Genomic DNA, 26,800 nt, shown 5'->3' with positions numbered 1-26,800 from the left:
GACTAACTTCTTCCACTCAGTCTTATAAACTTAAGTTTCCTCCCTGGTTTTTCGTGGCTTGATGGCTCGTTTCCTCCGAGCGATGCTGAGTATCCCATTGCCTGCATAACCACAGTGCGTTCATCCGGTCACTTGCCGAAGGGCACCTTGGTCACCGTCATGTTCTGGCATTTACGAATAAAGCTGCGAACATCCGCGAGCAGGTTATGTGTGGACGTGGTCTCCAGCCCCTCGGGGGTGTGGCTGCGGGATCATACGATGAGGTTTGTTTTGCAGGAAACTGCCGAGGTGTTTCCTACAAAGCTCCCCAGTGTCCGCACCACGCTGGTTCACAGCAGCACCGAGTCCCTTCTCCACACCCTCCCCAGCCCTGGCGTCACCAGCGCTCTGGGTCTGGGCTGTGCTGGCAGGTCCGTCGCGCCATCTCGTGCTTAATTTGCATTTCCCTAGAGACATCGAGGTGAGTCTCTGTTCACGGGCTTTTTTGCCACCTGTATGTCTTACTTGGTGAGGTGCCCGTTAAATTCTTTCACTCATTTTTTAAAAATCAGGTTGTTTTATTATTGTTGAGCTTTAAGAGTTTTTTTTTGTATGTCTCTGATATACAAATCAGTCCTTTATCAGATGTGTTTTTTGCAAATATATTTCCCAGTCTGGGACCTATCTTTTCAGTCTCTTGACACTACCCTTTCCAGAGAGACGTTTCCAAAGCCCCTGGCGTCCGTCTTATCCGCGGTGCCCTCGTGGGCGGTGCCTGCGGCCTTGTGCCTAAAAGGTCATCGCCAAACCCAAGTCGCCGAGGATTTCTCCCGTGCCATTTTCTAGGCGTTTTAGTTATAATTTACATTTACGTCTATGACCTATTTCAGTTAATTTTTGTAAAGGATTTATGATTTGTGTCTAGATTCTTTTTTTTTTGCACATGGATGTCCAGTTGTTCCGAAGACCATCTTTGCTCCTCAGTCACAGACCAGGTGACTGTCTCCACGTGGGTCCGTGTCTCTTCTGTCCCGCCGAGCTCCTTGTCTATTCTTCCACCAGCACGGACGCGGGGCAGCTCTCCGCTTGCCTGGGCTGGTCCCCCCAGACCCCTCCTCGGATGTGGCCTTTCCCGGGGTCCACCCCTCCATCCTCAGCAGTTCGCATCCGGGGTGGGGAGGTGGGGACCCGTGTGCCTGAGAGCGAAGCCCCGTGAGCCCTGCTGCTCTGGGCGCTGTCACTTGGCACTGCTGCCCGCTGCCCGGCATGCACCGGCGGCACATCTGTCTGTCCGCGGGGTCTCCTCCCAGCCTCAACTCCCCGCCGAGCCGCAAAGTGCGGTTCCACCTTGACCTCTGAGGACGCAGCAAGAGGCGGGGTCTTTGCAGAGGAGGGGCTGACGGAGCAGGGGGGTGGTGGTGGGGGACACGGGGAGGCACACGGGGCGGGGAGGCGCACGGGGGCGGGGCGCCTGGTGCAGGTGCACGGTGGGGGGGGGAGGCGCACAGGGTGGGGGGGCGCATGGCACAGGTGCACAGCGGTGGGGGACACACAGGCGCAAAGCTTGAACTCAAGTCCCTTGATCCCCAGACAGGAGCCTTCCTTCCACCGTCCCTGTTTCCCCCGAGAGGAACACACGGTGGAGGGTCCTGTATACGACCCTGCATTGCCACCTTGTCCCAGTGCCCTGAAGCTCCGTCCCCTTTCACCAGGCCTGGGGCGAGGTGGTCTGAGTGGCCGGGCCTCTGTCACGGCGGTACTGATCTCGCCGGGCACCGTGTGACCCGTCTGATTCCCAGGGCTCGGGCCCCGCCGCTGCGTGTCTGGGCAGAGGCTTGGCAAGAGGGGTGCGGGTCACCTGACCGTCAAGGGTGGGGCGGGAGGGCCACCACGAGGCAGGGGGAACAGGGTGTCCCCGTGGCTGTGCCTGCCGTGGGCAAATTGTCCAGGGCAGCTTGCTTTTCAGGGCACAAATGTCACCTCTGTTATTCAGACAAAGGTGAGTCTGGCCCACGGAAAATGCCTTCATCGGAATGTCCCCCTTGTCATTGCAGCAGGGAGAGGAGGCGCCACGGAGCCAGCCACAGCGGGACAGTGACAACAGCGAGTTCTAGGACGGAGCCTCGTCCCGCAATCGCCAAATCAGTGTGTGCACAGCGATGTCACCTGCCAGTTTAAGCCCAGAGAGGTGACCCCGGATTTCTCCCCTTGCTGCCGCAGACAGGTGACAGCGCGACAGGAAGCCGTGTCACATCTCGGAGACGCTGCGGATCGACCCGCAGACGGACAAGACGGGTAGGGGACAGGGGGGTAAGGGACAGGGGACGGCCACTCTCTGCTGGCAGTGACAGTGTTCAGGTGACAGCACTTCTGCTCTAGGATAACCACATAGAAAGCGCCTGACACACGCCAGGAAGAGACCATCTTCCACTGCATCCTTCCAAAGATTTTTTTGAAAAATTACCTCACAGGCTTACTTAGCATGAATTGTTTATGAGCGAAGTTCTAGAATAAATAACGATGCACTAGCAGGAAGTAGGGATTTTTTCTTTACGAAAGGTAAACACCGAGGGAGACGGTCCCCTGTCTCACTGGGCCACCAGGCAGCCACGCTAAGCTGATTAGTTCCCGGCAAAAGCAGAAAAACAAACACAAGTTTGAAGGTCGCTGTCATCTGACTTTGCTTAAAAATATCTCAGCTCCACATACGCCCGTCCTCGTTCTCCTGTTCAGCTGTCGGGGTTTGCTTTTCCGAGAAGAAACGTGTTGTCCACACAGAACAGGCTTGGGAAGGGGACAGTCGGGACTCTCAGCGCAGGGGCCCTGGCCTGACCCAGCAGCCCGGGGAAGGGTCCTGCGGCTTCACCCACGTCGGGGACCTGCCTGGGCTTCGCCACCCTGGCTGGCGCTGGGGGCACTGGGGTCGTGAGAGCCTTGGGCTGGGCTGAAGGTCCACGCGGGGCGCTCGGCTTTGGGGTGACTTAGCCCCTGGGAGCACACCCTGCCCCCGGGCGCCCCGTCCCGTGCTGGGCTGCGCTGAGGGCTCACAGGGCAGCCGGCTGCAAGTTTGTGCTTTTTGCTCCTAATCTCTGAAAGAACTTTGAAAACTTTCATCCCCTTATATACTTTCAGTTTACAACTAAGCCCTATAATTAGACTTTTTTTTGTTTTATACAAAGGTTGTGATTTTTGGCCTAATGTAAATATTGATGTTTTCCAAGAAAACCTTTCTGTTCCCCATTTACATGACTGCGTTTGTGGCTCCTTCTACACTGGCCCAGCCACCTCCTACACCCCAGCCTTGCCCCCCACACCCCCCTCCACACCCGCATGGCCCTGGCACCCCCAACCCGCACCCCCGGCACCCCCTCATGGCCCCGTATTCCTGGCACCCCCACACCCGCAGCCCTGCACTTCCCAACCTCCTGCCCTGGGTCTCTGGGGACTCCGCTGAGGTCCCCTAGGGCCACCTGCCACCTGGCCCTCCGATGCCTGTCCCTGCAGTGACCCAGCCCCCCGGGTGGATCCGTCTCCTGTCCAGGAAAAGCTCCAGGAACCAGACGCCCTTCTCGAAGGGAACCCACGACCCGTGGCCCCGTACACGGCGTGGAAGCTCCTGGACCCCACGGGACTGGAACATTGTCGAAGCGGACACTCCGGCATTCCGCTTCCGGATCCGCTGCCGCCCACAGCCCGCAGGGACGAGCCCTTTCCCCACAGTTCGTCCTTCCCAACGTGATTCGCCTCGTCCCAGGGTCTGTGGCCACGTGGTCCCTCTTACCCCGAAGGCTCTCATGCTCACTCCGTCCTACTGCACGACAACAAAAATCTTTGTAAGGATCAAATTTAAAACTGTATCTTGTGACCAAAGGGTGTTGTTAATTACGTCTCCTGGACTACGCTATTCCCACAAGTGCCACCATTTGACAGCGTCCTGCATCGAGGATCGGGCGGCTCTGCTCGGGAGACGGCTCGGTTCGCAGTCAGCGCTGGGAACGGCACGGACACGCGCCGGAGATAGCTAGGTACCTGACAGCAAAGCCCTCAGTTGTTTTTTGAACTCCTTTTAAGTAATGTTCCCCAAGTCAGAAGGTAATCTGAAAATACAAATTATAAAAATTATTAGAATGCTTTACCAGCTGTCAACTCAATTAGGTTTTTTTTTTTGAAAAGAAAAGGATTAGCAACACTTGGCTTGCCAGAGGACTTGCTGTCTGGTCCCTCCCAATTTCTGGGACAGCTGAGAGGCTGTCCTCGTCTCGGTTTGTCACGGGACTGTCATTCCTCCATGACTCTCTGGCCCCTTGTTTAATCTAATATATTCTGAGGGAGTTGGGAACACTGAAATGTTAATTTCATGGCTTTTCTTTTGGCCAACTTAACAATTTTGGTAACGTGCTTTTAGGTCATTAAATATGAAACGTCTGATTTCAAATCAAAAGTATAGTTTATTATATCTCAAAGGAGAAGCAGTACAATTAATCAAATCTTGTGCCTCAACTACTGCCATAGTTTTGCCATCTTAACAGTAGCTTGTTTATGCCAGCAGCAAAGAAGCCTGGAGAGCGAGTGGTGATGACATTGAGAAAGGCATTTTCCACAGCTTGTTGAGAACTGAACATTTTTTCCTTGCAAGAAGTGGTCCAAAGCCTGGAAGAAGTGGTAGTCAGTTGGTGCAAGGTCTGGTGAATATGGTGGATGACAGAGTTTCCAAGGCCAGTCTCTGTAGTTTGAGCAGCATTGTTTGTGCGACATGTGGTCCAGCGTTGTCTTGCACAAGGATTGGCCTGTGCTATTGGCCAATCTCGGCTGCTTAATCGAAAACATCCTCATCATTTCATCCAATTGGTTGCAGCAGACATGTGCTGTAGTCGATTGACCAGGCTTCATGAAGCTGTAGTGGATGATACTAGCACTGGACCACCAAACAGACACCACTAGCTTTTTTTGATGAATATTCAGTTTTGGACTGTGTTTTGGCACTTCATAGTTATAGAACCATTGTGCCAAACACTTGCAATTGTCAAAAAGAATCCATTTTTTATCACATGTAACAATGCAGTGTAGAAATGGTTCACCTTTATGTTGTGACAGCAAAGAAAGGCAAGCTTCGAGACGATTTCTCTTCTGATGCTCATTTAATTCATGTGGAACCATCTACCCAGCTTCTTACCTTGCCCATTTGTTCCAAATGGTCCAATATTGTTGGAATAGTAACGTCAAACCTTGCTGCTAATTCACAAGTAGGTTGAGATGGATTCGCTTCCACTACAGCTTTCAGCTCATCATTATCCACCTTGGTCTCAGGTAGCCCACATGGCTCATTTTCAAGGTTAAAATCACCAAAACAGAACTTCTCAAACCATCGACGTACTGTGTGTTCATTAGCCACATCCTTTCCTAATACTTGGTTGATATTTTGCGCTGTCTGCGCTGCACGGGTTCCACAATGGAACTCATATTTGAAAATAACACGAATTTTTCACTTACCCATGGTTTCACAAAAATTGCTCTAAAAAAATTTGAAAGAGAATCACAAGCCAAAACATGTGTTTGCAAGACTGAGGATGTACCTTCACAGTAAACATAAAACAAGAAGTGTCAAAGTGAAATGTCAGATGTATCAACTGTCAAACTTAGCACTTAAGGAAATCGGACATTTCATACTTACCAACCTAAATAGTATACCATTTTTGTAAATATATTTTTGTTGAAACCTTGGAGTTGCAGATTTAGTTCATTCTATTTATGGCAAACGTCCTCCATGTAACCTAATCCTCCTTGTCAAACCAATGAACCAAATTAGAAATATTTTCTGTCAGACAAAGTCTGACCTGCTTTCTCAATTGAAATAAACGTTGGCAAACTTTCCCAGACATATTAAAAAAGAAAACCCCTGAAAAATAAATTGTAGAACACATAAATTTCTGAAGGCAATAAAGTCATGATTTAAAACATGTATCTAATATAATTAATTGATCTATTTTATAATATGACATTAAAAGAAAATGAGTCTACATACTGCTTCTCTGAACTATGACGTTTTAACGAGACCTGTAGGTGCGGGCTCAGGTTATATACTAAGTGAGGCCGTGTGTACGTGTGTTTACGGGACACTCCTGCCAGGAGCCACGCTGGGGGGGGGCTGGCATCGCACACGCACCCGCACAGCGAACACGGACTGCGGCCCAGGGCAGCAGGGTGGCTAGGAAGCGATGGGACTTGAGTATCTGTGACCTTTGTTTTCAATATAATTTAATTTTATACAACGTAACGTTAAATAACGGCCCGTGTTCAACCCCTGGCTGGCAAAGTCCCCGCACGCCGTCCCGCTGAGGCCGCCTGTGCCCACACATCCCGTCACCCTCGTCGGCCCTTCCTTCCTACCAGGCACGTCCGCGACACACAAGCCCAGTGTGCGCATGTCCACTGTCCCTCCCCCGCGAGGACAGCCGCGTGGACGGCGGGGGTCTGCCGGCTCCACAGTCTGTTCCCACACCCGAAGGGCGCCTGCTGTGGGCGGCGTTCAACACCTCTGCGGAAGCAAAGTTCAAGAACCTCAAAAGCCAAAGTCAGGCTCTGTGAGAGTCACTATAAAATAATTTTTAAAAAGCAAAACTTTGATCTTATTTGGTAAAGTGCAGCCATTTCCCCAATTCCATCGGAGAGCAGGGAGCCTGGGTTTTCCACCCACGGGGCCCTACGGGAGTGCCCGGGAACGCCGGTCTCGGGACTGGACTCACCGCGGAGAAGCGGTTCCCTCCATGCTTTTCTCTGAGGCTGAATTTTTTTGATGCAACGTATTTTCATTGTAATGTTGCTTTTATCGGGAAAAAAGAAACACGTTCAAAATAGACGCAAAAGAATAGCCAAGTTGTTCGTCTGTAATGGTGCTTTTTATTTATCAGGTGCTTTCGACTTTTCAAAACATTTCCCAAAGTTCGCCATTTAATTGTGGAAACCGTAGACAAATGGGTATGTTTAATTAAAAAGGAAAACAACACTGGACTCACCCAAATCTTGTCACGCACGGAGCACGACCGACTCCCTCCCCGCCAGACTGTTCCGCGCGCGCGCGTGCCGGGCTCGCACATAAAGCCCACGCGCTTCTTCACAACCGTAAGACAAACGCTGCTTTGCAGCCAACACCCCACGCAGTTTACGGCGAGTGTCCCTCTGAGCTGCTATGACTGGGAGCCGTGGGGTCCCCAGTGCGGCCCAGTGCGGTGTTTCTCCACTGCCTCTACCCGGCTGCCGCGGTGGAGCCTCCAGGCTCTCCCCGTGTCCCCTATCCCCGGCACCCCCACGAAACCCCACGTCACATGGCCGTGTCACCGCTCCGCTGGCTCACAGGTGGGGCCGCAGCGTGATTTCCCTGAACACGGCCCCACCCGGGGGAGAGGAGCCCCCTGCCCCCAGGAAGAGGCGCAGACGGAGATGTGGCGGGTGGAGTTAAGGGGCTGTCCCCAGGTGCACAGACGCCACAAGCAGTCGGAGCTGCATCCAGCAGGTGACGAGACCAGCTGGGGCCAGGCTGCGGCGCGAGTGGCATCTGTCCACGTCTTCCAGTCGCGCTCCCAGACCTGTCAGGGCGGCCAAGGGCAGAAACGGTGTGAAGGAAAAGGAAATCTCAGCAACGCTAGCGTAGTGAAACATTGTTTTATTGAGAACATCTCAAATCCTTTGTCTGTACAGGACAGCGTCTCATGCTCGGATGCGGGCTGTGGCGTGTGGTATATACACAGGTACACATAGACACTGGAGATTGTATCTGAGCAACACGTTTCTTGGCTGAATTACATTCATATAAAGTGTCCAGATTCTAAAATCAAATTAAAAGCATATAACCCAAAGCCTGGAAGAGCAGACAGCTTTAGGGACTCACTCACTACATTCCGTAGACTGTGCTTTAGTCGCTGGTGTTCGCGTTTAGTGCGGCCACCAGTTCCCTGTGTACCATCGGCGTCGCCTGGCCGAGGTCACTGTCCTCGGCTGGGACTCTAACAGCGAACGAGGAAGGGCACCGGCCCTGCGGGGCGGCAGGAGCATGTCACGGACGGAGGGGCTGACACGCCATCTCAGCTGGAAGCCACGACCCAGTCAGACCTGCCGTCCCTTAACCCTAACCCTAACCCTAACCCGTCTGGCACCTGGCGGGTCAGACGCTTCCCTAGGTCTGCCCCCCGCCCCCGGCCACGGCATCACGTGAGCCCCAGCACTCGCACGGCCAGTGCTGAGCCACCCACCAGCCACCACACTCAAGGAGATTGTCACACGACAGATCAGGGGACAAGGACACACGTAACTGGACACACCCTGAACACAAATACTCTGCCCTTTCCCTTTACATAGTTTGGGGTTGATAAAAAGGAATCTTTTGAGAGATGCCATAATTTCACAGAATTCTGAGATGGGAAAATTAGCCAATTGTCCTCATCCTGCTGGATCAGGGTGAAGACTGGGGCAGACCTCGCCTTTCCAGTGGAGGCTATTTGGGAACCTGTGTTGCGTTTATCTACTCACTTATTTGGGGAAAGCGGGGAGTGTGCGGCCCTCCACGGACGTGCCGGTCCCACCCTCGGATCTGCGCCCCGTGAGGACGGACAGCTGCCACCGCTGCCGTGTAGCTCTTGGAAATGATGGGGAGAAACGCCGTCTTCACAGGGAAAGCAGCGATTCTAAAGCCTGGGCATAAATGAAATCAGTTGAGTAAGAATGAATTCCAGAGAAATCGATGCCTTGTGAGATGTCGGCTTGTACATTTAAAAATAATTCTTTTTAAATACCAAAAAACCCCTCCAAAATAGGAAAAGATGATGAACAGTTGAGACTCCGAATGCAAACTGCAGTCTTTGGCACCCCTTGCCGGGAGAGGTGGGCCCTGACGCTGTGAGCAGGTGACCGGGCCGCGGAAGGGGTGGCAGTGTCCACCCGGCCGGCAGCCGTCCGCAACCTCAGCCCTCCCGGGAGAGCCCCGGCTCGAGTCCCTGAACATGCGCCGCCTGAGACCCCCCCACAGCGCTACCTCCCCCAGCCGGACGGCGGCCCCAGCAAAGCCGTACCTGAGTGGTCCCCAGGGACCGCAGAATTAACACTTCAGGTTTAGCTGACAAAACAGAAACCCTCCTGTCCCCTACTTGTCAAAATGTCCTCAAACTTCAGGATTTTTCTCAAAAAGTTCCTGGCTGTGTCAACCTTTCTGTTCTGTAAGATCCAGATCAAAGACCTGGACGCAAAGTGACACCCCATGACACAGTTGCAGCGTGAGGGACGCACGTGCCGGCTCGGGATCTAGACGCCGAGGTCCTGACCTGCCTCACGGGGGTGAGCTCCCCGTGGCTCCTCCCTGGGCGCAGACTGGCGTCCACGGGGCACCCGGCCCCTGGTCAGGGACGGCTCACGGAGCTGCTACTTCCCGGCCAGCTGGCACCTCCCCACCCGCCCTGCCCGGGGCTCCCTGCACCGAACCTTCTGGGCTCCTCCGCCAGGGCTGGACCCGCTGGGACAGCTCACCTGTTGGGGGGGCAGCCACGCTCAGTTCCGCCGGACACACGGGACAGCCTTGCACATACGTGGAACAGATTTCCACTACACTGTGTAACCAAAACCCATATATATTTTTTTAAAAACTAAGTCTATCTCCCAATCCCCATTAGCAAAAATACAATTTATAGAGACAAGAATAAAAATGCACAAACTCATAGGATGTTTTTCTAGAGTGTGCAAAAGCCTGCTCTGGGGAAGGGTGGGGCACCGCCAGACGCCTCTCCTGTGGGGGCGAAGGAACCCGCACGTTCTGCCCAAACAAGACCCTGCTCCCACGGCCGGGAGGGGAGGGCTGGCGCGAGGCTGACGTTCCCTCCTCTGAACCTGGTTGCGTCCCCAGCAAGCCCTGAGCAGTGCCCCCTCCTGCCACACCGGGACCAGCCCCGCGGTACGGTGACACGACAGCAGGAGGTACACGCACGCTCAGTTCTCCAGGCCTGGGCCCCGGGTCGGGTGGGAACGAAGGTGGCCCTTCTGCTCCTGGTTTCCTCAACCCACAAAGGACACAAAATGTCCCGGTGCACAGCTCGGTGCCAGTAGGACAGGCGCGTGCTGCGGGTGGGCTCTGCGCCCATCTCTGCCCATGGCCCCAGGACACCCCCTCGGCACCCCCAGGGGGGGCCCCCTCAGCCCTCCCCACCCTGAGGGGAGGTGACAAGGCAACTGGTGCAATCTCTGGGCCTGGCCGAGGCGCCCACAGCAGGGCACCCACCACGCCCCTGACCTCCCGTGGCCCCTGTGCCGCCGTCCTGGGGCACCACCGACCTCCAGCCTCTGCCCGCCTGGGGCACGTGGTCTCATGCTCTCAGCCCGGAAGCTCTTTATGTTTCAAACAGGTCTTTGATAAAGCTGGAAAGAATAGTTTAAAAACACCCTTACGTGGCATTTTCCAAGACTGAATATCTACCTAGATGCTCCTGCTGGCGCCCTGCGACCCGCTCTGGGCGGTGGCTCGTGCCAGACCCCGCGGAGCCGCGGAGGGAGCCGCAGCCACATGCCCCGCGGCCGCCCTGGCTCCTTCCAGCCCGCAAAGGCTGGGGACTGTTCAGACACCCGCGTCAGTGGCCAGCACAGGGCGCTTTCTCCATAATTACGTTTTCTCCATAATTATTTAGAAGTAAACCAAGAACGTTTCCATGATCTGACCCTACGCAGAGTATGGAAGCTTCTAGAGGAGGCTGCGGCTACAGGGGCTGGGTCTGGACTGCGGGACCCCGTGTGCGTGGTGGGGTCGCCGACGTCATGCTGGGAGTGGCTCCCGGGACACGGTGAAGCCTGGCGTGGCACTGACCACGGAAGTGCCCACGAGAAAGGAGCCCTACGCTCGGACACACGTGGCGACTTCCTCTGGTCACTGCGTCTGCCTCCGCATCCTCGTCCCCTCCAGGGGCAAACGCTTCTCTGCAGTTGGAATAATGTGGCATAAAAGTGACCTGACATAATTACTTCTTATTTTATAAACCACATTCCTAGCTCTGAATAAATTATTTATTCAAGAATTTCACACAAAGTAATTTCTAGTTTCCTAAACTTAAGGAAGCCCTACTCAGTAGAACTCAATTCCTAAACGTAAACGGAGGCGAACGCCGTCGCTGGACAGTTCCGGGCAGGTGCGGCGGCAGAGAGACCCGCGCGGCGACGCGGCCCCATGTCCCCCACGCCCGTCCCACCCTGTGCCGGCTCCGACGTGAGATGCCGGGGACGACCCCGGACAACCCCCGAGCCCTCCCCAGGGTGCGCCGCTGCCCCCAGTTCCGACGCGAGGTCCTGGGGCCGACGCCAGGCACCCCGCAGCCCCCAGCACCCCGGGGCACCCGCCCGGTCACGGCGTGAGCGAGAACTGGTCCTGTTCCGTGGGCTTCTCCACCCAGGCGCCCAGCCCCGCCTTGATGAAGGCCGTGAACAGGCGCGCCTTGGCGGCCTGGTACTCCTTGGCTGCCAGCTTGGACTCGTGGTACATGTTGGGCTTAGTGATCTTGGAGCGCAGCAGGTGCGAGGGGACCTGCAGAAGGACAAAGCAAGGACAACGGCTGAGTGGTGGCAGGTGAAAACAAAGCCCAGTAAGATACCCAGAAACGGCGGTCAGCGCTGCGCTGGCTTCTCGGGGAACCACCGGACGGAAGCGCCGGGTGGCCGGGCTGGCTCCGCACGGAACACAACCAGGCACGTCCCGGGCCGGCCGCCATCTCTGCCCTGTCCCTGCTTAACTGGCGAGGCAGCTGCAGCCCGAGCTCCGGGACCTGCTTCTGCCAAACCACACGGTTGGTTCACATTTCATTTTCAACATTTTTAACTATTAAAAAAGCACCCCTGGTGATCTGTGCATTTTCTCTCCCTGAGCAGCTCTGAGGCACCCCCCACGCGGCTCGATTTTGGGTGGATTTTTGACCAATCCGGTGGCCAGCATGGGCGACCGTGCCTCTGGGGACAGAACCCTCCGAGCCTGCAAGGTCCGCCAGGACCCCCACGCCCATGTTCAGGGCCAGCCCCATAATAAGTAAACGCTTGACTTAAAAATAAATGAAAACAGCAACATCCTGACTTATTCTAAAAGGTTTTACTTTGGGGGACACGGGGCCCTGCAGCTAAAACAAAAGGTTTAGAAACCTCCAAGGAGGGTGAAGAGAAGACAGAGTGACGTGTGTGCTGCTGAGAAGGACAGGGCAGGGGAGACTGGCCCTGCCTGTTCATCGTCATTTTCGGCATCTGAGGAGGGAGAGAAGTTTCCAGCAAGTCCAGAGGTCCCTGGGCAGGGAAGGGGCAGGGCTGCCACTGGGGTGACGTTAACGTGTGAGCAGCCAGGGCCACCCTGGGTGGAGCAAAGGGCTTTCAAGTGGCTGTTTCCCGCAGGGAGCTGGCGGAGGGAGGAGGAGGAGAGCCTGGGGGACAGGAGGGCCTGTGGGAGCGGAGCCGCGGGCCTCAGTACCTTGCTGTGTACGCGCATCCAGCGACAGTACAGTGCGTGCTTGCACAGGCGGGACGCGCGGCCCAGCTCGTCCTTCCCCGTGGTGGCGTTGACGACCTCGATGGCTGAGTCGCCCACCGTCCAGTTGACGCTGAAGTTGGGCGCCTTGCCCGGCTGCCGCGCCTCCGCGTTGCTGATGCCTGGAAGGGAGCAGACGGGGAAGGTGACGCGGAGCCCATGGTCGTACTGGGGGAGGGGGGCAGAAGCGAGCGGTGTAGGAGGGCTCTGTCTGCTGAGGGACACACGGGGACCCAAGCTGCGTCTGCCGTGTGGCGGCCTCACCCCCCTGCCGCTACTGCCAGCTGCTGCCCGCGGCCCAGAAAAGGAGCAGCGCCAAGAACAGGCTGTGCCAGGGCAGGGGGTAACAGGGACCCCAGACCCTGCAGAGACTCGGGACAAGCAGGTGTCAGCCACCTGGGGCTGCGGGGGCCCGGGGGCTCGGCAGATGGCGCACACTTCTGGGAGCAAGTCAGGGTTCCAGGAGGTCGTGCGGGTGGGGGCTGCCCCTCGTGTCACGCTGCCCTGGCGCTGGCGCCCTGCATGCGGTCCCCTGCCACTGAGAGGCCGGGCACGGTCAGGCCACGTGGCTTTGCATGCGCGACACCCAGCGGCAGCAGGAAGCCCTAAGTCTTAGCAAGTACATTTACATGTCTTCTCACTTTATTTAAACTATCTCGTCCTAACTAATCACAAGCTCGTTTGCAGAGCGGAGAGTTTTTAAAAAGAAGCTTGGATAACTGGGAGCCGAAAGCACCTACGTCCACTCACAAACTGAGCTTGACTATTCACGTCACGCAGTGCCGCGGGCCACCACGATCAAAACTGATTTAGGCTGTGGGTCTTTGGAACATGTTTAGAACATGCAGGGACCCACATTCTGGACCCAGACACTGAGTTGTCAAGCCCGCTGGCCACAGGCAGGACATGGCGCACACACGCGCTCAGCTCTGTCACTGCACGTCCCATGGAGGCCGCTTGCGCCCCTGGCACCAGGCTCCTCCCAGTGACCCCGTGTTCCCCCCTTGAACAGACGGTTGACACCAAGGCACTGCCAGGCCTGTGTTCACAGGACAGAACCTGGCGTGGCGTAGCAGACCTCCCGAACGGGGAATCGGGGAAGCCAAGGTGGCCGGAGTCCACAGGGCAGAGCACCAGAGGGAGAGAAAGGCAGAGAGAGAAGCCGGGGCCTGCAGGGGCCCCTCTGCACGTCCAGGGGGGCCACTCAGCACACGCCACTCACGGCCGGGACGGAGCCTCCCGAGAGGACACAGACGTGAAATATGAAAAGACTCAGCCAAACTTCTGGAGGTGAAAACTACAATGCTTGAGAGGAAAAATACACTTGAAGGGCTTAAACACAGACTAGAAACTGCAAAGGAAAACATTAGAGAACTTAAAAACACAGTAACAGAAACTATCCAAAATGAAACACAAACAGAAAAAGAGACTGGGGAAAAGTAGCAGAACAGAAAATTCCTGGGTGTGGGAAAAATCTAAGCAGCCTAAAATACATGTAATTAGAGCTCATGAAGGAGAAGAAAGAGAAGGGGGGGACAGAAATATATTTGAAGAAAAGTTGAGTAACATTTTTCCAACTTTGATGAAATCAACAAACCCATGGATCTAAGAATTTCAATGAAGCCCAAGTGCAAGAAATATGACGAAAGCTATACCAAAGCTCATAGCAAACTGCTCAACAGCAGTATAAAGAGAACATCTTAAACACAGAAAAAAGACACATGGAGGAACAAAGACGAGATGACAGCAGAGCTCTCGCTGGACACAACGCAAACAAAAAGACAGGAGAGCAACATCTCTAAAGTGCTTAATGGAGAAAAAAATGCCATTTCAGCACAAATATATTTGCCCATCAAAATACATTTCAAAAATGAAAGCAAAATAAAGCTTTTCCATAGACACACCAATGCTGACAGAATTCATCATCAGAACTGCACCACTAGGAATGTGAAAGGAAGATCTTCAGGCAGAAGGAGACCTGAGACCAAACGGAAACCCAGAGCCACACAAGGGAGTGAAGAACCCTGGCACGGCAGCCACGTGGGTAAATATACGAGACTTGTTTTATTATTATTTAAACTATTATTTAATAGTTGATTAACTATGGAAGCAAAAATAATAATGTAATGGGATTTTTAACACATGCAAAAGTTAAATGTATGACAACAATGCCACAAAGGCTGGGGAGGAGAAATGGAAGCATCCTACCGTAAGTTTCTTATGCTGTATGTGATGGAAGGCAGACTGTGATGAGGATGTACACTATAAACACTAAAACAATCGCTAAATTAACAAAAGTTATAGGTAAAAGTCAAGAAGGACTTAAAATGGAATCATAAGACACACTCGATTAATGCAAAAGAAGAAAATGAGGAAAAAGGGAACAAAGAACATATGAAACAAGTAGAAGATGCATATGTAGCAAGATGAGATTTAAACCTAATGACATCAATAATCACAACAAATGTAAATGGTCTCAGTGCCTCAGTGAAAAAGGGAAGCAAGATTCAAATATATGCTACCTATAAGAAACATACTTTTAATATAAAAGTTTAAAATAAAAGGATAGAAAAAAGATACACGGTGCTATCACTAATCAAAATAAAGTTGAAGAGGCTATACTAATACCGAAGCAGATCTCAGGGCAAAGAACATAACCAGAGATAAAGAAGGTCATTTTATAATAATAAAGGAGATCAATTTATTAAGAGGAACCAACAGTCCTAAATTTTATGCATCTAATCACAGAGCTGCAAAATACATTAAGTAAAAACCAAAAAAAAATTGAAAAGGATAATGTACAATTATAGCTAAGAGATTTTCAATACCCCTTTCACAATAACTGATAGACCAAGTGGAAGGTCAATGAGAACATAAAATAAACAACAAAATCAACTTGGCCTGACATTTATAGATCACTCTAGCCCAAAATAGCAGATACACACTCTTTTCAAGTTTTCAGGGAACACTGACAAAGACAGATCATACTCTGATCCATAAGACAAGTCTCAACAAGTCTCAAAGGACTGATGTTATAAAATGAAACTCAATTAGAAATTGATAACAGAAAGATATCTGTAAAATCCCCTTGTATTTTGAAACTAAATAGCAGACTTCTAAATAACCCATGGACAAAGCATTCTGTAATGAGTAAAAATGAAAACAGAACATATCAAAATTTTAAAATTCTGTAAAATCAGTAAAAAATGTCTCAAAACAATGACTTCAGTTAATTAGCACTTTAAAAAAACTAGAAAAAGGACAGGAACTGAAATATCAAGTAAGCAGAAAAAGGAAATAATTAAGATCAGAGCAGAGATCATTTAAGGAAACATTAATACCAAATCTAAACAAACTCTTCCAGAAAGCTGGGGAAGAAATGAATCTCAACTCATTTTATGCCTGATAAGACATTAAAAGAAACTACAGATCAGTATCTCCATAGATGCAAAAATTCTCCAGAAAATTTTAGCCAACTGAATTCGATGATATATAAAAATAATAAATAATAAGTATATAATGTTTATTTCAGGATGCAAGGTTGATTGAATATTTTAAAAAATCAATGCCACCACATTAACAAACTGAAAAATGAACCACACGATCATTTCAGAGCAGAAAAAAGCATCTGACAAAACCCAACATGAATTCTTGACTAAAAGCTAGAGATAGAAAGAAATTCCTTAAGCTGAGCCATCTACAGAAAACCCTACCGCTAACATCATGCCTGGTGCTGAAGAGACTGAGCGCTTTCCCCCAAGAGCGCACGAGACAAGGACCTTCACTGTCCCACTGCTACGCAGCCTCGTACGGGAGTCCCGTCCAGCAGGGAGGGGAAGGACCAGAGGCAGCCAGACGGTAAAGGAAGAGGCGACACAAAGAACACGACTACCTACAAAGAAAATCCAGCGGGATATATGCAGTGACGCTGGAACTAGTATTTCTCTATATTAGTAACAAACAATTGGAAATTCAAATACAAATATAACATTTAAAATAGTATCAAAATACGAAGCATTCAGAGACGAACCTGACAAAAGATGTGCAAGATTTGTGCACTGTAAACGACGCAGCTCTGCTGAGAAGTGAAAGGCAACATAAATAGATGCAGAAACACACGGTTGTTCATCGACTGGAAAACTCAGAATTGTGAAGATGTTGGTTCTCCCCAAACGGATCTACATATTCAATGCAATTGCAATCAAAATCCAAACAGGCTTTTATGTAGGAATTAATAAGTGTATTATAAAATTGTCACAGAATTACAAGAAGGACCTTAAAGTAGCTGAAACCACTTTGAAAAAGTACAAAGTTGGAGGACTAACTCTACCTGATTTCAAAACTTATGATAAAATTATAGTAATTGTGACGGTGTAATACTGGTCTGAAGACAGACAAACAGATTAACAGACAACAGGAGAGCCCAGAAATAGACCTGCATGGAAACATAGGCCAACCGAGCTGTGACGAAGGTGCCAAGGCAACTGGGTGGGGAAAGGAGGAGCTTTGCACCAAACGGTGCTGGATCACCTGAATATCTGATACGTTAAGAAATCAACTTGAATTCCTATCTCACACCCTACACAAGCATCAACTCACACAGAATATGTTTTAAGTCTTAAATGTGAAAACTGCAACTATAAAATTTCTAAGAAGACAACATAAGAAAACATCTTTGGGACACTAACTTAGGCAAACATTTCTTAGATGTACTTTTGAAAGCATGATCCATCAAAGAAAAAAATTGATAAATTAGATTTTATCAAAATTAAAACTATTTGGTCTAAGAGGGATACTGTTAAAAGAATTGGAGGACAAGCCACAGACTGGGAAAAAACATTCTCAAATCATATGTCTAATAAAGGACTGGGACCGGGCACAGTGGCTCACGCCTGTAATCCCAGCACTCTGGGAGGCCGAGGCGGGAGGATTGTTTGAGCCCAGGAATTCGAGACCAGCCTAAGCAAGAGCAAGAGACCCCGTCTCTACTAAAAATAGAAAGAAATTAGCTGGACAACTAAAAATATATGTAGAAAAAATTAGCCGGGCATAGTGGCACAAGCCTGTAGTCCCAGTTACTTGGGAGGCTGAAGCAGAAGGATTGCTTGAGCCCAGGAGTTTGAGATTGCTGTGAGGTAGGCTGATGCCACGGCATTCTAGCAAAAAAAAAAGAACTTGTATCCAGAAACTATAAATAACTCTCAAGACTCAGTTATAACAAGTTAAACAACTCAATAAAAAATATGCAAAAGTTATTCAACTTCATTAATCATTAGGGAAATGCAAATTAAAACTACAATGTAATACCACTACATTCCTATTAAAATGTCTAAAACGACGGCCCGTACTAAGCATCGGCGAGTATGAGAAAGAACTACAACTCTCATATGCTGCTGGTGGTAATGCAAAATGGTACAATCTTTTTGGAAAATAGTTCAACAGTTTTCTAAAAAGTTCAGCACACATGTATCTTATGACCCAGCCATTCCACTCCTAGGTAGACACCCAAGAGAAACGGAAGTAAATGCCCATACAGAGACTTGTATGGGAATGTTCTTGGCAGCTTTATTTACCATAGTAAGAGACTAGAAACAACCTAAATGTCCCTCTGCAGTTCAATGGATACACAAATTGTGGTTTGTGTGCGTCATGCGATACTACCTGGCAATGAAAAGGAACGAACTGCTGATAAACACACATGGATGAATCTCAAAATACTTAAGCTGCGTGAAATAAGCTAGACCAAAAAAGTACGTATCTTGTGATCCCATTTATGCAAACTCCTAGAACATGCAAACTAACCTATATTGGCAGAAAGCACATCAGTGGCTGCCTGGGGGGTGGGGTGGAGCAGGGACTGCACAGAGGCACCGAGACACTTGAAGCGGTGGGTGGACTCAGCATCTTTATCTCAGTAACAGCTGTGCAGACAGATATATACCTCAAAACTTACCAAACTATATACTTTAGATATGCACAGTTTATTATATTAATTACACCTCAATAAAGCTGTGAAAAAACACTATAATTTTTAAAAATATTGTTCTCATTAAAAAGTGATATATGCTCATCGTGGAAAATTCTAAAAATTCACATAAACCTCAGAAAAGAAATTTAAAGCTACAAAACCTGGAGACAGTCATTATAATTTTGTGGCTCTTGAGCGGATACATTCAGTAGAATTAGCTATGAAGCTTGAGATTCTGACTGGGATGGTTTTGAGTGGGTCCCTGGCCACTGTCTTTGAAAGAAAAAAAAAAAAAAGCTCTTCACAAGTAATTCTTGAAGAATAAAGATTCTTAAACCCTCCCAAAATAATTCTTTCTCCCCGGATGAGAACTGCCATTGTAAGGCACATCCTTCTGTCATGTGTAGATGTATGCATGCATGGGCATGCACATGCATGACCACAGGCATGACTACGTGCTTCTATGTAATGAATGAAGACGACACGGATCCTCTCTTATGACCCACTCTTGGGTGAACCATGGCAATAGGGACACACTCAAACAATACTTAGGTTCCTGGGTGTAGTGCTAAATTTCACTTTCTGGTATTTCACTTGGGAGTTTTGCATTTATAATCATAGGTAATACTATTCTGTGGTTTTCTTTTTATTTGTGTTTTGTCCAGTTTTGGTATTAGGATTAGATCAATTGCCCTGTTCTATGGCCTACGTTGAAATACAGGTGGAATTACACGTTTTTATATAGACTGATTAAACTGTGAATTTGTTGGAAGGCAACTTGTTGACAATCTTTTCAATGTCTCCCCTGGAAATTTCCTTTGCCAGATTTTGTATTTCTTTTGGGGTTAATTTTGATAATTTACATCTTCTTAATCATCCCTTGTTGTTGTTGAGACTTTCAAATTTATAAGCATTAGAGTTGAACAAAGAATTCTCTTGAAATTTAGATACAGCCCCCCTCCCCCCTTATCCACAGGGACATGTTCCGAGACCCCCAGGGGATGCCGAAGCTGAGGACAGTACCAGCCCCCACACATGCTATGTTTCCCCTATGCATACATGCTGGGATAAAGTGTAATTTACAAATTAGGCACAGGAAGGGACTAACAGTAATAATGTTAATAGACCAATTATAACATTATACTATGATGAAGTTATGTGTGTTCTCTCTCTCAAAATACTGTGATCCTGACCATGTGGACAGGGAAACCTTGGATGACGGGGGACTACTGACCCTCCGCACCTGCAGCTACGCCTCGTCCCTACCTTGCTGATTCTGTTTTATACAACGTGGCGTCAATTAGTCCTGGCAGGGCTTGACTGACCTTTCAAATCAGCACCTTTTGATTTTACTGATTAACTTTAACCTTTTTCCCTGTTTCCCATATTATCCATTTCCTTCCTCTCTCCTTTTTCAGTTGTTTTCTTCCTTCTTCCTGCATTTCCTGTTCAGCCCTGTGGCTGCTCTCACTCCCGGTTTCCAAACTAAAGGCTCAGTTCATTCCCTGTCCTTCGTCCAGTCAAGGCCGTGATTTCCTCAGTGGGACGGGGGCTCAGTTCGCCATTTCTGGTAAGTGTGTTCGAACGGTCAGAAGTTTAACTCCAGTTTCTTCTCTCATCTGAGAATTATCTAAGACAGTCTAACTTCCAGCGGCTGAATTTTTGCTTTTTAATTTTAACCCTTTATAGCTAACTTTTAGTTTTACTGCCTTGTGGTCAAGGAAAGTAACCTGTACAGCTAATGAGTTTGGACTTAATTACGCACCACGGTGACCGTGTGAAGCACCCCAAGGTCACACGCCGTGACCGACTCACGGAGAAGAAAGCGTCAGCGCTGCCATCGAGCCCGAGGCGCGCGCAGGACACACTGTCCGCATGAACTCCCCGGCTGCCTCTCGGTCCTGTTTCCCACGAGCTGCCAGAATCAGGCCTTAGCTCCGTCTGCCGCATTCCCTGAACCAGTCCCTTCCTGAATAGCTTTTTGGGTTTCCAGGAGTTTCTACTTTCCTTTACTTTTTTGTCGTCGTCCACAAAACAAGCGTTTGCTTCCCCCCTGCCATTCAGACCACTCAGCTGCTCGGTCAGGCGACGTGTCAGAGCAAATCACTTTCTCGTGAGGACACTCTTTGTGGCATCCCCGACTCGACTGTGACTCGGAGCCGCTGCGTCGAGGGTTGGCGGCTGAGTCCTGTTCATCCCACCCCTGCACGTGCGAGGATCCCGTATTTTTCTCTTCTTAGGTGTCTTTTTCATTTTGCTAGAGTCTCCTCAAGGTTTTTTCCCTGCTAAAAGTATACATCCACTGAATACGTGAAAACTTATCACTTTGGCTCAAGGCGTGACTAGTACTTGGTTGGGCAGAAAATCCTGCAATAAAAATATTTTCTCTTCCAAACTGGGAAGTGATTTCACCACTCAGTCCTGGCTTCCAGCGTCCTGCCGAGGGGTGTGGACATCTGACACTCAGCGTGGTCAGCCCAGAAGCCCGGGCGTCTTCTCTCCACCTGTGGCGTCTGAGGTCACGGAAGGACGCGCTGGGCAGGGCTTTGCTTTGTCACTTCTCAGCGCTCGGCCCGCGAGACCGTTCAGTCTCAACACTCACGTCTTCCTCAGTGCTGAGAAACCTTCTTCTCCTCCTCGTCACAGGACAGAGACGGCCTTTGGAACGGACTTTACACATCTCCCAACTCTTTCCTCGTGTTTACGCCCCTCTGTTCCAGCTCCGTGAGCCTTTGGCGACTTTGCCGCCCCCTGCCCTGGGCAGAGCAGACGCCACCGGGAAGGGCGGTGTGGGTCCTGTCACCGCAAAGCCTGCACACGTGGAACCACGCTCACCGCCACGGAACAGTGTTCTGAGTAAACACTTTCCAGACCTCCAGATCCACATGTGACTTCAGCCCTGACCAAATCCTCCCCACCCTGCCGAGGTTTCCGTCACTAATGCTCTGTTCGCTCAGCTGTCCCGTCTCCACGCGGAACTCTCTCCCCTGTGCTGCTCATGCCCCTCCAGAGTCTGATGACGCCGTCACTCACGCTCCTTCTGCCCCTGTGACGTGCTCCCGACACCCAGCCAGGGCCACGTCCTCCCAGGAGCGGGAGGTGCCGCACAGCCCTCCCTGGGGTGGCACCGCCAGGCGGCTCTGACCACGCGGGGCCAGGCCAGCGCTCACAGAGGACGTGGTGGCCTCTCCCTGTTGCAAGGCCACGGGACACGTTGCTGGGGGTCCAAGGTGTCCCTGCGCTTGCCATCCCCCCACCTTCCTGACTGCTGCCAGGACACTTCCTGCCACACACCCAGGGCTCTCCCTGGACATGGTTCTGTGACGGTCCTGGGGTCTTCGGTGGCTGCACGGCACGTCTCCCCCCGGTGCCCCTGCACGTGCCGGGCTCCCCGGGGCCCCAGGAGGGCAGGAGGCCACGCCTGTCACTTAGAGTCGGGGATCAGCGGGGGGTGGGGGGCCCTCCTAGGCTCAGTGGGTGGGAACCTCTGCCACGGTGGAACTGACTCGTCATGAACAAAGGGATGAGGCTCATGTCACGTCACCTTCATTTGTAGTCCCACCACCTCTGTGTGACAGAATCAGAATAAAGGATGACTGCTGAACGACGCTTAAACCTTAAAATTACAACAGTTTGCACTAAAAGGTCAGTGAAATAACTAAAAATATAAGACCCTAACAGTACAATTCTTTTTATTATTTTAAGCTGAATAAAGACTATCTTTAGCACAAATGGAGTAAATACAGCAAAAAGCAAATAGCTGGCCGAGGTTCCAACACTAGCCATACGCGTTTTCTGGGGCAGAATGCCCCTAAATGGTCACGCGTCTTCCTACGAGTCCTCGGGGCCCCGCATGGCAGGGACGGACGCTGAGGAGCAGCTCCATGTTCCGGGGCTGCGGAGCGAGAACTAGGTAACGAGTCGCCCGCAGGCTGCAGTGCAGGAACCGAGACATGACAAGTCCCTCGGTGCTGCAGCTCACGCGGCCGCGTCAGAGCTCTGAAAGCAAAGAACAGGACTGGGCTTTGTCCTAGTAACTGACACAGCTGAAAACTTGGAGGAGCCGGCATCGACACTTGGGCTTATTTCTGCCTGAGAGGAATTTTCCAGTAGGTTCCTCATGAAGCAGCTGATCAGAAATGAATTCTGCACATAATGATTAATACCAGGTATTTTAGGGTTCTTACGGGTGCATGTTGTAGAAATTATTAGTCATTAATTAGAGGATCAAGCTTGACCGAAAGTGGCTTCTATCCTGCGAATAAGCAGCAGTGAAGAACAGGAGACAAAGCGTGAGGAAAACCACGCGGCATGTCACAGTGCGGACGGCACGAGGCCACCCCACGCAGGAGGGGCCTCTGTCCCCAGGTCACAACCAACCTGCCACTGAAGCCGGGGGCAGAGCAGCTTTGACTTTGGTTTGGATTTTCTTTATAAAAGGCAACCCTTGAGCTGACAGAGAAGTAAACGCAAGCGATCAAGCCGCACGAGGGTCTGCAGAGCAAGACGGTCGGGCACGTCCTGCTGGTCCCCCTGGTCCCCAGGGCTGGCCTCGCTCCCCCCCCAGTCGGACACGCCTCGCCCTGGCTGTCAGCTAATCCCACGTAGGTGCTGAGGTTTGCAGAGACCCTCTGGCCTTATGCTCTTTCTTTCTTAGAGGAGACCCCAGGGCTTTAAAACACCAGCCGTGGGAGGGAGCTGAGAGGGTGCTCCAGAGTGACGCGGGTGCCCTGGGACCCGGCCTGCAGGGGCAGGGGCTCGGTGGGACGCCCCCCAGGCTCTGCAGGCCAGAGCACAGTACAGCCCCCTCCCCACAGCTGCCCAGGGAGCCACGAGAGCAGGAAGCCCGGACTCTGGACGCAGGATGGGGGGAAGGGCGGGTGGCATGGGGCTGAGACGGGTGCGGGGCAGCGACCCCGCTGCTCCTCCCGCTCCTGGCGGGCAGCTCCCAGGAGAGGGGCACCCGCCCTCACACCCTTGCCGTCCGGGCAGGCCTGGCTCAGCTCTGTGCTCTGGACAGAGGGGCAAGGCAGCGACCCGCACGCCGGGCTGTGCCCATCAGCGAAGGGTGAGGACGGGCCCCGCTCACAGGGCCAAGCGTGGACTCGAGGACGGCGTGAAGGGCCTGGCTTGTGACCTGACGAGCACATATGTGCCCCAGGACGTCACCTGAAGACCCATTCAGTGAAGTACAACAACCGCTATTTTGAAAACTCTTCAAAGGTGTCATCAATAAAATAGATAATTCTCCACGCACAGAGTTTAAACAACAAGCCGACCGCAAACCGCGTCCCCTTCTTGAGTTTAGAAGACGCTCAAAGTCAGTCGGGTCAGCCCCTCACACATGCTCCATCACCATGTCCACGGTGACAATGTCCAGCCGGGGGGAGCTGGATTCCTTCCAGGACTCTCTTTTCTAGACAGTTCCAGGCACTAGAAACGTGTTCTCCCTGGACACAGGAGACTGAGCCCCTAACAGAGACGGGAGGCCTGATGGGGTCACCCCCAGACGGGGCCCAGAACAGGAGCAGAGAGTGTGGGGGCAGCGGTGACGCAGGGAGGGTGGGCCCGGCCATGGGCGCTCCGTGCCTGTCCCATGGTGACGACGGCAGGACACCAGGCACGGCCGGGCCCGAGCCAGCAGTATCCTCTGGGAGGGCAGGGCGGGCGGCGAGCACATCGCACAAGAGGAGGGACTTTCAGAGACAACAGAGGATGGGAAAATGCAGCAATGAGAGATAAAACCAAAGAAAATTTCTCTGAACCAAAGATTCAACAATCCAGAGCAAAGGGTTCAGAGTAGAGAGTAGGAACAGATGAAAACCCAGCCACACAGCAAGGCTTAATGTTGAAATTTCTGAATTTTAGGGGAAAGAGATTAATTGAATAATACCAGAGAAAAAACAAAAAGGGAAGGAAAGAAACTCAGACTGGCTCTGTGAGGATGGCGGCAGCACAAGGCGGCCACGGAGGTGTCGGGAGGGGCGGGCCCAGGTGCACGCGGCTGCGGCCAACCTCCCGCACACGCATGAGGGTCAAGTCAGACCCAGAGTCAGACCCGCCACGCAGGCGTGTCTTCCAAAAATAAAACAAAAACAAAGAACCAATTGCTCTGTCCCCCATGTTCAGGACGACTCCCAGCAACGTGAAAGGAAGTCTGGATGTGGGACTAAAGGGGCATCGGGGACGGGGGCGGCACCTGGAGACGCCAGGGGCCTCGCATTTCGCCCAGGCAGCCGCTGCTGTGCGGCTGCGTGACCGTGAAGCGCCATGTCCCAGAGAAAGCGCCACGCATGTCCCGGCTTCCGGCAGGACGAGGGTGGGAGGCGCGGGGAACAGAGATGAGCCCAATTTTCAGTTTGTCTCATGTTTGGATCTTCATGAATACGAATTAATTCTTGATGCAAAAAAAAACTGTTTAAGTGGTTTAAACACATTTGTTTTTAAAACTAAGAGCAACCAGTGGGTGTATAATGGAAATAAAATTTAGGACTCCCAAACCACCAAAGGGAAAAGGGAAAAAGACTATTTAATCGATCCAGCAAAAGCAAGGGAAGAAAAAAATAGTATGGAAGCCTAACGGATGGAAAATTTATCAGATGAGAAGAGTCACTTTGCACACTGAGGCAGAACACAGTCCCGGCCCCCACGCGTGGCCCTTCTGCTCTAGTGTAGACGGTCCACAGCACTCCCGTCCCCGACGCCAGGGCAGGAGGAAAGTGACCACCGCCACCCCTCGTCCCCAGCCCCCACATGCGTCCTCACCTGGCCACTCACACACGCTTACACACGCACATACACTCACAGATGCACATACACTCACACATGCTCACACACGCACATACACTCACACACGCACACACACTCACACACGCACATACACTCACACATGCTCACACACACACATACACTCACACATGCTCACACATGCTCACACACGCACATACACTCACACACGCACATACACTCACACATGCTCACACACGCACATATACTCACACACGCACATACACTCACACATGCTCACATTCTCACACACACTCGCACACTCCCACTCACACACACATATACTCACACATTTCCCCCCACACACATGCACTCACACTCAGTCTCACACACTCACATGCTCACACAGTCACATACAGACACACATATACTTTCACATGCTCACACACATGCCCACACGCTCACACACACTCCCACACGCTCACACACATCCCCACAAGCTCACACACAGGCTCGCACTCACACACACTCACACTCACTCTCACTCTCCCATGCAGACTGGTCCTTCTCTTTCAAGGCTTCGACCTCATCAAGCCACCGGGCTTCGCTGTGCTCGCCATGAAGTCAGCCCTTCCCGCTGCCATCACGGATGCCACGCTGCTCCGGCAGGGCCCCCCTTTGTGCCCTGAGCCCCTGCCTGTGGCTGCTCCCCGTGGACCCCACGCTGCCCTCCCGGAGAGCCCACCCTCAAGCTGGACTGTGAGGATGCCGGCCCCAGCACGACCTGGCACTGCTTCGTGACCGGGCCGGCGTTGCCCCCAGCAGCACAGGAGGCTCACCCCGTGGCCGCAGAGCAGCCTGTCTGTCCCCAAGTCCCCCGGAGCCACCCCAGGGGGACGGCCAAGCCCCACTGCTCTCTCTCCTTGAGTTTCTTGGTGAGCCCTGGAAAGCGGCTGGTCAGTGAGGGGCTGAGACTCAGGGCCGGCGGGCGAGACCAGGAGTGGAGCCGTCCCAAGAGCGGACGGGAAGCTCGTGTGGGTCCGGGGAAGCTCGGGAGGCCCCACCCCCTGTGCCAGGAAGAGCCACGCGTGAGCACCCACGTGAAGGCACAGACTTCCCCGGCTCGCCACGGTGTTCTCAGGTATGGTGGCAACAATGTTTAGGCTGAAACAAAGACTAAATTCTTTTCTTTTAACCTTGACATCATTAAAAAAAAAAAAAAGAAAGAAAGAGCCCAACATTAGAGTTTTATTTCTAGCCCACCCCTGGGTTTCTGCCTGGTTTGCTCTAGTTTCCGGGTAACTGCTTTGCAGCCGGTCACGCCTGTGCTGGTTTGTGTCCGTGTTATTCCTCCCTAAGGACACGACAATGCAGGTGGCTGCAGCCACCCCTGTGCAGCGCGAGAATGATCCCCACGACGGAACCGGGGGTGACAGCACAGCAGTCACCGAGGGGACCGGGGCGGATACACAGACCCGCACACCCGCAGGAGGACCAGACACCCAACGTCCTGGCCGCCTGTTCAATGTAACACTAAGTTCTAAGACAGTTTTGAAGGCTTTGCTTTGCGTTTTAAAAGAGCGTGACCCAGACATCGA

General features: G+C 51.7%; 1 protein-coding gene across 3 annotated transcripts in view; it reads right to left on the bottom strand.

The window, feature by feature from the left end:
* Positions 1-7,624: 7,624 nt before the first annotated feature.
* The window catches only part of ADARB1 (adenosine deaminase RNA specific B1), a 117,379-nt gene continuing 98,203 nt past the window's right edge, over positions 7,625-26,800 (bottom strand). For 2 of the 3 annotated variants that reach the window (XM_045540835.1, XM_045540834.1), the window contains exons 9-10: positions 12,452-12,630; positions 7,625-11,527 (exon numbers count right to left, since the gene is read on the bottom strand). In XM_045540835.1, coding sequence (XP_045396791.1) covers positions 11,348-11,527; positions 12,452-12,630 — 359 coding nt within the window. In that variant the 3' untranslated portion in view covers positions 7,625-11,347. Of the gene's footprint in view, positions 11,528-12,451; positions 12,631-26,800 lie in introns of those variants that run through there. The other variant, XR_006732766.1, reaches the window with a different exon arrangement.

The sequence above is a fragment of the Lemur catta genome, chromosome 1 (genome assembly GCF_020740605.2).
Source record: "Lemur catta isolate mLemCat1 chromosome 1, mLemCat1.pri, whole genome shotgun sequence".
In the NCBI taxonomy this organism is placed as follows: Eukaryota; Metazoa; Chordata; class Mammalia; order Primates; family Lemuridae; genus Lemur; species Lemur catta.
This window is presented reverse-complemented; position numbering and strand designations above follow the sequence as displayed.